Below are 13,241 nucleotides of genomic sequence, written 5' to 3' on the forward strand. Positions count from 1 at the left end.
GCGGGCTCAGGCAGACATGGTAATACAGGGATACAGCAGAACTGGGGTTCCCACACGGCATCACCAGAGATTGGAGACGCTTGTTGTCACATGCATGGAACATTTTGCTCCTCGGGAAAAAAAAGACTTAGAAACCAAGGCAAAGAGGAGGTGCATTTACAGCTTTCTCTCTGCTCTCCTTAAAACACATTCTGCAAATTTTCTAGGCTTCACAGTGTGTATGTTTCAAAAGATGCCTTCACGTGTGACGGAGAGACGAGTGGGCTTGTCGATGCATCTGGTCTTCCTGTAATAGTATATAATGCCTCTCTCTAATAAATTTAACCACATTTTTTTTTTTTTTTTTTGGAAAAAGTGTCTGTGTTCTGTTAATTTATAAAAAGCAGGGTGCTGTCAGATCAAATTTCATGAAAATGATCTATAAACCAGACTGTCAAAAGTGAAGGGTACTCAAGCAGACTTACGGGCAGGGAAAACGTGCAAGCCGCTGGAGAGGCTTCCCGTGACTGTGGCCAAACAACAGCCCACAACAGGGCTCACGTTACCTTGATTTGCAAGTTACTGTGAGGTCACAGGAAATCCCGAAATGTTTTCCACATTTTCTTTTATACATTTTATGTCAAATTTCCTGCAATTGAAATCATAAACCCTCCTACTGCGGGACCCTCTTCTGAAGGGAAGGGATCTTTTGACACTCCCCTATGAACACCTAATAACTCAATTCCTCCCAGTGTAACAAGAAACTGAAAGACAGAATTGAAAATGGAGTATGATAAGGCTGAGGTGTCACGTGCCTCAATTCCTTCAAAACGAGAGTCAAACTAATGTCATTAAGACAACTTGAAAAGTGCATTTAATCTAGGGACGGCTGACTTCTTTTTGGAATAAGAGACAACAGAAGAAATGACAGATTGTCCCAAAGAAGGTGCCGTACCACTTCCCTGAGCCTCTTATCCTAAACGCGCTTGTGGATTTATGGTCTAATTCTTAAAATGGCATCTTCTAGATGATATGGGTATTCATGACAAGACTCAAGTTCCCTACAACCATATTTTATCGTTCCAGTTATGTTTATGAAAGGCTAAGTCAGATTTAAGTTAAACGCTGAAGTTTAAAATACCGGTTGGAGATTTATCTCTCCCACCTGTGGCATTTGAGGGTGGTCAAAGGCAGCTGAATAGAGACCCACAAAATGGAAAGTCGTGCTGAGGAGGATGAAGGCCCATTAGTGGATACCTGCTTCTAAGGTTCTGCTGGGTCATGAGTCATTAGCATACATTACCTCTCCAGACATATCAGGAGCCATGGGAACGGCAGGCCACAGAGATGAGTAGATTCCAAAGAACACCACCCAGAGCGCGATGCTGCCCCAGATGGCAATGTGGCTGAACTGTGGAAGGAGAGCTGTGTCAAGACACTCCCAACCAGTCAAGCCACGAACGTTACTCAAACAGTCACGGTTCTCTCCTCGTCTGTACTGAATTCAGAAAAACCCCACTTTCTGGAACTGTGCTATAATTGTATGCACTCTTTCTGTAAACTCCTTCACTGTTTCCTACGCTGACATTTTTTATCCATGGCTATTTTCCACTCTTCTTTATCTTTGCCCTGCATGCTCTTTCTCAAAGATGTTAGACACATGAGAGAAAATTATATAGAGGTCACAGGGCGTCAGATCCACATTTCTCATTCCAATTCCCCCCTTGAGCATCCAACTATAAGTCTGTCTTCTTTAGTGAGCCTCTTTACCTGGAAGTGGACAGCCTGCAACACTAATGTGTTGGAAGTGGAGTGTGTTTTCTACAGACTGGGCATGTGTAAGTTTCTGAGGACAGATCTCTCACTGTTGTGGGATAATACTTTTGTACACTGTGAAGATGTGTCTTTGCCAAGGTGTCTTCCGAATGGTTTAATAAAGAGTGGAATGGCCGTCAACAGCTAGGCAGGAGAGGATAGGTGGGATTTCCAGGGAGAAAGAGGCAGAGGAGGAGGAATCTAGGCAGGATTCACCAGCAGCCTCGGAACAAGTAGAAAGGGTCATACTAAGAGGTAACCGAGCCATGTGTCAGAATGTAGATTTAAAAAATATGGGTTAATTAAGTTATAAGAGGTAATTGTAAACAAGCCTACGTTAAAGGCCAAGCTTTCATAATTAATAATAAGTCTCTGTTTCCTTATTTGGGGGCTGGCGATCCAAGGTTACTCTGATAAAAAAAAGCTTGCTACATCTCACTAGTTTCATTGTTCTTCAGAATTATTATCTAACAGGTTTCCTATGGAACACCAGCCCTGTGACATCGCTGAACCCAAAAGTCTCCATCTCTGGGAGGTGGTCACAGTGTGCAATACTGAGTTCAAGGCTTGAGCGGTCTCAGTAATAAACTCATTTAACTCAGTGTTTTCAACCCATAATCCCCAGTTCCCCTCCTCCCATACCCAAGGTTCCCCAGTCACTAACTGCAGGCTTTGTAATAGAGAGGCCTGTGATTAGAGATTTCCTTACCCAGGTCCAATAGGAGGTTTCCAGTCCCGCTTTCAAACACACAGTGATCACCACAAACTGAAAACAGAAAGGGAAAGTGTTACTTTGTCTCGTAATATGGTGTCATGGGTATCATGAGCTATCAAGTGACAGAGAGACCTTCCAAAGAACAAACAGGTCTGAATTAGACCAGCCGTGTGCTCATCAAACTCATGGAGCAGGTGACTGGCACTCACTAGGACGCCGTAACAGCGGCCAACGGCATGGCTCCTGCTGCCCTCTCCTGCCTCTGCTCACACTCACACCCTCAGGGTCCCTCAAGGAGGGCTATCCAGGGCCCCGCTATCTCTACTCTGTACAATTCATGAATAGCACGTGCTTAATGTGAATTTGGAGTTTCAAGCTTCCTTTAACGGAATCTTTTTCACTACAAGCTCACTTCTTGGATTTTTAAAGATAAAAATTATAGAAGTTTAACAACTACATGTTTAGGAATCTAAGTCTTTGCTCTGGAACTTTATGTAGGAGATGAGAGTCAGCCACTTCTTGAAACACATACCGTTTGTGGTGATTAAGTGGGTGTCCTGGCTAGTGTTAGGTCAACTTGACACAAGCTGAAGTCATCTGAGAGGAGGGAGCCTCAATTGACAAAATGTCTCCATACAATCAGGCTGTAGGGAAGCCTGTAGGGCATTTTCTTAATAAGTGATTGATGTGGAAAGGCTCAGTCTATTGTGGGTGGGACTACCTCTGGGCTGGTGGTCCTGGGTTCTATAACAAAGCAGGCTGAGCAAGCCTTGGGGAGCAAGCCAGTAAGCAGCACTCTTCCATGGCCTCTGCATCAGCTCCTGCCTCCAGGCTCCTGCCCTGTTTGAGTTCCTGCCTTGACTTCCTTTGATGAACAGTGATATATATGAGTAAGTGAAATAAACCCTCTCTTCCCCAAGTTGCTTTAGGTCACGGTGTTTCATCACAGCAGTAGAAACCCTGATTAAGACAACGGGTAATTCTGAAATGAGGAAACAAAAGCTACCTTGACTACTCTGTGTAAGACGAAGTGCCAAACGGTCTTATTAATAAAAAGAAAAACCCGGAGCCAGATATTGGGGTTAAAACCAAGAGATCAGAAAAGCAGAAAGAAGCCAGCCACATTCTGACCACTTGGAGATCCTCAGCCAAAAAGACCTACTTCCCGTATACCCACGCCTATATGCCTTTCTGTTCTGCCAACTCATTTCCTCTTTCCGCCTAGCTACATCACTTCTTCTTCCTGCCCAGCTCTGTCACTTCCTGCCTGTCTGTACAGACCTCCAAACCTTTATGGTTAGTGCTGGGATGAAAGGTGTGTACCACCAAGCCTGGCTCTGTTCCCAGTGTGGCCTTGAACTCACAGAGATCCAGACCGCAGCCCTACCTCCCAAGTGATGGGATTAAAGGCATGTGCTACCATTACCTGACCTCTATGTTTACGATAGTGGCAGGGCTTTTTCCTCTGATCCTCTGATAAACTTAATTAGGGCACACAGATAAAATATCACCACAGCTCTGGGTCTCCCATAGGAACACTGCAGTGGTTCCATACACCCACCTTGGCTTCAGATTACAAGCCGCTTTGGTTAATGAATGGGATAAGATCACTCATCAGTATGTTCAGCTCCTTCATCCTGAAACTGGAGCTGTTAAGGTGTACCTCCTGTAAGACTAATCTTGATCAGCAACATGAGTGGACTGAGAAGCACATGGGAGACTAGTAGTCCACACTGGGGTTGTCTGTGAGGGCATTTCCAGAAAGCACTGTCTAAAGGAAAACTCACTCTGGAAGTGGGAAGTGCCATCCTGTAAGGTGAGGGCCCGATGCAGAAAAGGGCAGAAAGGGAGGAAGCTTGTCAGTGCATTCTCTCTCTCTCTCTCTCTCTCTCTCTCTCTCTCTCTCTCTCTCTCTCTCTCTCTCCTCTCTCTCTCTGACTGCTTTGCGGCTGTCACAGTGAGAGTCCTGGCGTCTCCAATATCCTGGGTTTTTGACTGAAACTGAAGCTATACTTTAATGGCCTTTCTCTGTGCTCCGCCTCAGTTTCTCCCCGTGACCCCTTCAATCCTGGGGTCTCCACTGTAACTGAGGCTGTGTCTTGAACACTGGCTTCTGCTGGCCTCTCTTCAGGGAGACTCTAGCCTTGGCTGCTCTTCATGACCCGCCAGGCCTTCAAAACCAGAACCACATGGGAGACCCTCACATGCTATTTGTGGAGTTTTCCAGCCAGTTGATGTGCAGCACTGGTCCCACACGGTGCACTGGCCTTGAAGAAACATTCCCCAAAAGATTTCACCCCAATGATGTTGGTGTCTTATTAATCACTGCAGCAGTTTTCCAGCCCCTGCTGACCAGCATTAATCTTTGGATTGTCCTAGCGAAGCAAAGATTTTGCTTCTGTGCGGCTGGTCCTCTTGCTAATCACAGCTGATTCTTCAGCCTCAGCTGACCAGAACCTGCAGCTCTGAAATTCAAAATATTATACTAGTGGCCCCAAGAGTCTTTGAGGGACTCTCAAACCTCTCTCTGTAACTTCCGAAGTCGGGCTCCAGTGTCTGTTGTTTTCTCTTTCAAGCTCTCACAGAGTAGCCGATTAAGCTCTGAGCACTCAAGGCCATTTCCAGCCTGAGGCTCTACAATGCTCCCCACAACCAACATGGTAAGGCCCGTGAGAGCAAGACCCCACTTCTGGTACCAATTTCCACTCTAGTTTGTTTTCTGTTGCTGTGATAAACAGCCTGACAAATGACAGCCTGGGGAGGAAAGGGTTTATTTCATCTTCCAGGTTACAGTCTATCATGGAGTGAACTCACGTCAAGAACCTGTAGGCAGGAACTGAAGCAGAGACCAGAGAGACTTCTCTTAGGCTCACATTCAGCTACCTGTCTTATGCAGCCCAAGCCCATGTGTCCAGAGATGGCACCTCCCACATCAATTAGCATTCAAGAGAATGCCCCACAGCATGTCCACAGACCAATTTGATGGAGGCAATTCATTCCTCACTTGAGATTTCCTCTTCCCAAGTGTGTTGACAACCGAGATCAGTCATCCATCTTCCCACCATGATGGATTGACACCTTCGACACTGTGAGCAAATAAACCTTTTCTCTTCAGTTATTTTGTGCAGATATTTGTCTGCAGTGATGAAAAACCAAGGAGCACATCTTCCTCACAAGGTTGTTTTTGATTAAAACACGGAATGTGGAACACTTAGACCAGCACTCACATCATTATGATCTATTTATAACTACATGTAAAAAACTGAAACCTTGTGAGTCAAGGAAACTCTGGGCCTTGGATTAATTCATATCACTGAAAGTGTATTTTCTGCCTAATCCTGGTGATTACCAATGCCCATAGTGTCCACTCCTGCTTTCAGGTTTTGGGGACAGTACATGCTTCGACATTTTTGAGCAGGGTTGAAAAGTTAAGGTCTAGGGTTACAGTAGCATTTTCTCATCAGGATAACTGGTGGTAAATCATGATTAATATCTGCAGACATCAAACTTGTATTAGTGAATATTAGTTAGCTTAAGCTACATAAAATTTTCAGTAAGTGATAAAATGAAAGAAAAGCACTCTCTTGGGACCTGAGACGTTAGTGTGTCCCCAAGAGACAGCCATAATATAAACTGTGGGTTTTTTTCCACCTACCTGGTTAAGTATATATACAATCTTCTCAAATATGGATGTGCTTTTCTTTTACCCCTTCAATGGGAAGACACCAGGAAAGAAATCCAAGATTTTCCCAAACCTCAGCCCCTCTGGCTACCTGAGTATCACTTCTGTTGCTGTGACAAAACACCCCAAAAGAAAGCCATATAGGGTCATTTGATTCGACCTGGCTTCCGGTTCCAGGTTCCAGTCATCATTACAGGGAAATCAAGGCAGGATCTTCACGCATCATATCCACAGTCAAGCAGAGAGATAGAATTAATGCACACCTCTGTGTGTGCGCTTGCTTAGTACTCGGCTAGAATTCTCTATTTTTATATAATGCAAAACCCAAACCATGAAATGCTGCTACTCATATTCAATGGAGGGTCTTCCCGCCTCATAGGCCAGCTGGATCTAGACAATTCCCCATGAAGACTCTCTTCTAAATTGTGTGGAGTTGAGAGTTCAAACAAGTCAGCACACACATGAACTTAACTTCTCATCATTCAGTTATTCCAACACTTGAGATGTGTATACTTTAGTTTTCAGTGCTGGGGCCTGAACTGCCTGAGTTATACTCTCCAGCTCACAATGACATTTGAGCACCATTATCCCAGAGTCAGCCATACCCATGGCTGGTTGGCCACACTTTCTCCGTACAGAGGCTGAAGAGTGAGTGAGTGAGTGAGGCACATAAGGAATAGAGAGAGGGCTGGTTACAGAATGCAGAACTCAGGTTGGAATGCCTGTGTAATGGATTCAACTGTGTGACCATGGGCATTAGCATTCCAGAGACCTCTTGAGTTCTAGTAGAAAAAAATCAAAAACGGTCTGAGTGCTTCCTGGCATCTTGGAGGCAGTGGGAAGAACTTGGTGGATCTTTGGCAGCTGTGGGAAAAAATGTTACAGAAGCCTGTGGATCACTCTCATTAAAAACATATCAAATGTGTTTGAATATTTGCTTGCATGTATGTATGTGTACCACTTGTGTGCCTGGTGTCTGCCAAGGCCAGAAGAGAGTCTAAAACCCCCAGAACTGGAGTTACAGATGGCTGTGAGCCATCATGTGGGTGCTGGGAACTGAACCCAAGTCCTCAGAAGCAGTCAGTGCTCTTAACCATTGAGCCATTTCTCCAGCCTCAGTTTACTCTAACGTTAGTTAGCATAAGCCTCTAAAGAAATCACTGGTTACACACCCATGAATACTTTAATGACGGTTGGTAACATTTTGGAAACCAAATATATATAATATAAAATATAATATAATATAATATAATATATATCAGCAATGGCAGTAAGATAAATTTGAGGAAAAAGTTAAAAATGAAGAAAAAACAGGGGAACAGCTAGCTAGTAAGAGTAAAGAGGGAATACTGAAAATCAAAGAAACAGAAATCTTTTAAAGCCAGTGAATCCAAATCACACTTACAAGAGCAGGTACGGTGGTACACATGCCTGACAATCATTCTTGGCACTTGGGAGGCTGAGGTAGGAGGACTTTGAGCTAAAGGCCAGCCTGGGCTACACAGTGATGTCCTATCTCAAAACAAAACAAACAACAACAAAAACCAAATACACGAAAGAAACCCAACAAAACCTTATGTAGGAAGCTCTTAACACTCCAAATGCCTTATTTCACTTTTGAAGGAAACTCTAAATGTCCCTGAAGACCCCCCCCCCCCCACACACACACATTTAAGTCTGAGAGGAAAGGAACAAAGGTAAGAGGCAGTGGTTTAGATAAAAGCACGCAAAGGGGCTGAACTCACAGTATAAACGAAGTTTCCCAGAAGCAGGTAATCTGAGGTTTTCCCATTTCCAAATACCGTGCCTGCAAGAAAAGAAGAGAGGCTTGTGAGGAAGAAAACGAAGGAAGGTCCAAAAACAAGAAAGCAACTTCGTCATTTTGAACACAAGAAGAACCTAGAGGCGCTCGGTGGGGTCAGCAATGAAGTGTATCTTTGAGACCGGGCTGCTATTCTTCACAAAGTTACTACAGATGGGCCACAAATTAAATACTAAACGAGAAATCTGACGTGCTAACCAATTCTTAGACTCCACAACATGAATATAAATAAGTACACAAAAATGTTGAACTCTTAATCATTTGGAAAGCTTAAAGTTCTGGGCACGGACAGAATGATGTCTCAGCGCAGAGACAGAAGGTTGGCAATGCATCAGTGAGAGTCACGGGACCCCTCTCAACAAAGCTGTTAACATGGAACCAAGAGAGATGGGTGAAAAACCATGCTTGGACTCAGGGAGCACCAACTTGATCCCACGCACATGATGCTTTGAGGCTGGACTTCTGGGTATATTTAAAGTCCTTTGCTATTCCACGATTGAGTAACAAAAAAAAAATAACTGTAGATGAAGGAATAGCAACTAACCAAGAGATGCTATTACTGGTTGAAAATACTGACACTCAGTTCCTGGGGAACTCAGCTCCATCATGAAAGGCAGCATGAGGCTCCCCACTTTGCATGGCTTTCAGGGTCACACTAGTTACATGCGCTGTCTGGGGCGAGGCAAAGACACTTGGCTTGGCTCTGTTAAATTATTGGCTTTCATTCCTGGTCTTTGGATTCACTCAGAAATGATTGCATATCCTCAGGAGCTTCTGCATACATGCTTTATAGCTATCAGTACTTACCAAATTAGAAATTAAAACAGAACATTAAAAAAAATCTGTATTTTATCTAAAAATAACAGTAATAAACCCAGTACAAAGTCATATAAACACATTTTATGAAAAATAGCTATTTTCCTAAACAAAAATGAGTGAGAAAATTGGCATTATTTTACATTAATCTTCTTAATGTCCAGAATTTAACAGAATGCAGCTGGGTTCTCACATGTTGCTTTGGTTACAATATTTCAGAGAAATATGGATTTGTAGAGATATACATGGAGTTATGATGGGTGTGTCTGTGTTTATTTTGGTAATCTTTTCCAATAATTCTTTTATACTACATCAAAACTCAGCAAGCTGCTTTTTCCCCCCTCCCAGGAGGTAGAGGTCTGTGTTTTGTTTTTGTTTTTTAAAGGTTAGTTGCCAGCATGGAATCTGAAACTCCACTAGTGAACTCTGTGTGCTTGGTTACATTAAAATCCATGGATCCCGTGGCATCATGCAAGACTGTAATCCTGTGGAAGCCAGTGGCTCAACTCATGAAGAGAACAACCTTTCCCACGATGCAAGTCACTGAGCTCTGGGACAGTAACAGATGTGTTTTTATGCCTGCCCAGTCTGTCTCTCAGAACTTTATCTCGACACACCAGTGTTCAAGGGTTAATCAGAGCAGTGGTCTACAGTGTCTTCAAGGGCAGCCTTAAGTGACACTGGGTATACAGCAGCAGAGAGTTCGAGGATGCGCACTACCTCACCGCCATTTTTTTTACCCAAGCACCAGGTGTCTTAGCCCACACTGGGTTTGTATCATAACTGAAAAAGACAAAAACTGACTATTACAAAAATTGATAACCACTCAAAATTTTGACCTCACAGGCTTCCCAAAGCTCTTGGATTTTATAAGAGATCTACAGACAACTCTTGGAACTGTTCCCCTGAGAATGATTATTACGTTTTATGTTGTATGCTTTTAGGGACTCTAGTTCCTGCATCCCTTCAAAGCAAAACAAGTCTCCCAATCTCCTAGCACTCATCCAAAAGTGGGAAAAAGGCAAAACAATTACAGAGCCCCCATCATCAAACTGGGAACGCAAAGCTGTGCTACCTATAACTCATTCTTGGAGGAAAAAGCCAAGGGCCCTTGAGACTTGTCTGGATTTGGTTACCCTAGGCAGCAGCTGCTGGGGACGGCTGGGCTGAAGCCGGCTGATGTGGACTGTTTCCCAGGAAAACACAGAGATCTGGCATGTCTAAAGTATACTGTATGCTGTTTGGCTTGGCTTATTTTTGACATTAAATTTCCCTTTTCTAGTTTAGAATGTTGAAATAGTAGTTTCATGGATTGGCAATATCTTGCTTTTAATTCTTATGTTGATTTTTACATTTTGAAAATTAACTTTATTTGGTGAATTTCCTTAAGGTCAGGATATCTTGAATTGTACCCTGGACTTCAGTATTTGATCGCTTCAAAAAGCAGAAACAATATAATGTACATCAGCTGATTGGTAAAGAATGGTATATCTATACAGTGGAATATTATTTAACCAGAAAAGGGAATGAAGTACTGATCGGTACTACAACCTGGAAAAGCCAAGCTTATGTACATAATTCCACTTATATGACATGTTCACAATAGGCAAGTTCACAGAGATAGAAAAATTAGTAGTTTCGAAGGGCTATGAGGAGGCTACAAAGAATCTGGGAGTGATTGCTAACAGACGTGGGGTTTCTTTCTGGGGGTGCTAAAACATTATAGCATTATATGATGGTGACATCTGCATAGTTCAATGTAGATACTAAAAACCACTGAACGGTGTATTTTGAAATGCTAAATGCTTCAGTAACTTAATTATACCCCAATAATAAAACAAACTCTTTTCCACCATGATCTTGAAATTGGGAAGTGTTTACCATTACAGTTTCCTGAGTAATAAACCAAGGAGATTAAAACTTCGGCTTAGGCAGGAATCCACCACTTTCTCTGGAACACTTACACATTCATGCTGTGAGCCACAGTAACCCAGCCGCAGCTGACTGGTACCTGTGGGAAGGCAGGCACTGTCCTGAGCACAGCAAGCACTCACTCCTCAGCATGCTGAGGCTTAGGGGAGAAGGATGATGCCGAAATGCCCAAACATCACACCAGGTTAGGCCAGCTGTGTGCGGACATAAGGGTGACGAGGGGACTGGGCGCCGCAGGAGTGGCACAGCGGTGATCGGAGAGAGGAGCCTCTCTCTTCACAGCCTCTCTGGGGAAGAACACACAGGACTCCGGAGGTGGAGGATTTTGTTACAAGTATGATAAGCCTTGCGATACTTGGTTTGGTTTATGTTTTTTCAAGGTCATTCTGGAAACCCACGTTAAAGGGGCAAGAACAGCAAGTGTGGTGTTATACGAACAACCACAAGTTCATAGACGGTGGGGACAGATGGATGCCTGTACTTAGGAAGGACTCACAGCGACTTGAGCGGAGAATGAGCCAACATTTATATTCTTGCAGCCTGGGAGCACAGTACTGAAGAGCCAGCACTTCCTTAGCACCCCAGGGAAGAGGTCTGCCCTGGGACTCCGAGCACCAGGCTAGGCTTGACAGACATCCTTCCTCCCTAGAGTGGCCACTTCATCATTTTTATGGGCAGAGGAAGTACACCATGATCCTCTCTTTCAAAACTGATGGAATAAAATCACTCCCTTGAAACCAGCAGAGAAAAAAAAGGGCGTACTCCAAGACGAAGGGGGAGACGTGTTAAAAATGTCAGCTCAAGTTCACCTGAAAATGCAGCCCAACTGATCAGGATCAATTTAAAGTGCTCTATATAAGCCTCATAGTACAAGAAACAGATGACATAAGACATTAGCACTTACGATCTTCACAGGATAGGCTTGTAAAAAGGCGGCGGGGAAGGCCTGAAGTTTGCAAGTTTGGGAAGCATGAGGGGTAGAAAAGAAGGGCTTTGCATAGATTAAATCACTTGACTTCTACAGGAATAATAAAAATCGCGACTGTGTGCACAACTTTTGGGTGCACAGTGTTTTCGATGAAGGAAAACGCCACGGCAGGGCACGCCGCCATAACTTAGAACACATATCGACAATGAGTTACTTTGCCGAAAGGGTGAGACAGCACCTCTTTGCATTCAGACCCTTTCTACTTACCATACTGAAGGGCTTTGAGTGGGAACCAAAAGAGAATAACGGAGTGGAAGAGGCCATTCAGACAATGAACCCAGAAAACCTGAGGGAAAACAGGAATCCATGAGAACCATTCGCGATAAACTCGTGCTGTGACCTCTGCCCTTCCTTTTTATCTGTGGGCTGGATGCACAAAACGTGTTTCTGCCGGGGCCACCACTGTGAATTAATAGAACTGACAGACACTCTCTGCCGTAGACGTTCATGGGTCATTTATTTATTTTTATGTTTCTCAAGATGTTTTTTCAGCTTCAACTTGAAATTTTTTTCCTACTAAAAAGAAAAAAAAAAAATTCCACTATCAAAAGTTTAAAGTTCTGCCCACCAAAGGGAAAAAAAAAAATTATAACAAATGCAGATCCTGGAATTTCTTACACTGGGATTTTTTTTTTCATAACTGTAGAAGAATAAACCTTTAAAAGACTATGACTGGGAAATCCATCCCCCTCCATCCCACTACTCTGTATTGCTTCGGTGGTACAAATACCTAAAGCTGCTTTCTCTCTCTTGCATAGAGTGTAAAAAAAAGCACAAAGTCTAACATGTAGATTATGTATTTATTAAAATAAAGTATTCTGACTATGACTGAATTTATCAAAGGCTTTTACAATTGTTTAACATCTGTCAATACCAAGTCTCAGACAATCACCACGGCCACTTAACAGCCATTACATTTTATGTCTTGTGTATTACGAACAGGAGAGCAGACATCATCGGGACTTGTAACAGAATGGGAGAGATTAAGTTATAGAAAACTGCTTAGACTCTTTATGAGCCCCTGAACAGCTGTAGATTCATCATTTAAAATGGCTTCTTGCAAACAAAGCTTAATGTTAAATACAATTGGCGTGTATTAATAGTTCTAAGCTGTTCAAACAACAGAAATTAAGTTGCCTGCCTCCCAAAATTTTCCACTGTGATCTCAATCTCCTTTGTGAGTTCACCCAGCCACGCTGGATGGTATGATCCAATTTACGCTCCAATACTTTACACATTTGAACTTGTGTTACTCATTAACCTTTGCTGCTTCTCCTCACTCGGCCATTACCACACGTTTTTATTTGACAGAAAGCACAGGTGGGTGCAAGAAAAATTAGTTCTACTTTTCCATTCCCCCGACCGACACTTATTGTCACATGCTAATCCTTTAACCCCTGTCATGACCTTAGAACCTCCGACCCCTTTTACCATAACAAATGTAAGCCTCATCATTCAAGGGGACAATGCCTCCACACTTGGGACCCTCGGC

The 13,241-nt window shown here is 43.3% G+C and overlaps 1 protein-coding gene across 1 annotated transcript in view; it reads right to left on the reverse strand.

Annotated features, from left to right (window-relative positions):
• Atp8a1 (ATPase phospholipid transporting 8A1) overlaps positions 1 to 13,241 on the reverse strand; it is a 196,666-nt gene that overhangs the window by 26,123 nt on the left and 157,302 nt on the right. The window contains exons 29-32 of the mRNA XM_059274745.1: positions 11,957 to 12,035; positions 7,937 to 7,998; positions 2,504 to 2,560; positions 1,283 to 1,390 (exon numbers count right to left, since the gene is read on the reverse strand). Coding sequence (XP_059130728.1) covers positions 1,283 to 1,390; positions 2,504 to 2,560; positions 7,937 to 7,998; positions 11,957 to 12,035 — 306 coding nt within the window. The remainder of the gene's footprint in view (positions 1 to 1,282; positions 1,391 to 2,503; positions 2,561 to 7,936; positions 7,999 to 11,956; positions 12,036 to 13,241) is intronic.

Source organism: Peromyscus eremicus, chromosome 10 (assembly GCF_949786415.1).
Source record: "Peromyscus eremicus chromosome 10, PerEre_H2_v1, whole genome shotgun sequence".
NCBI classification, from domain to species: domain Eukaryota; kingdom Metazoa; phylum Chordata; class Mammalia; order Rodentia; family Cricetidae; genus Peromyscus; species Peromyscus eremicus.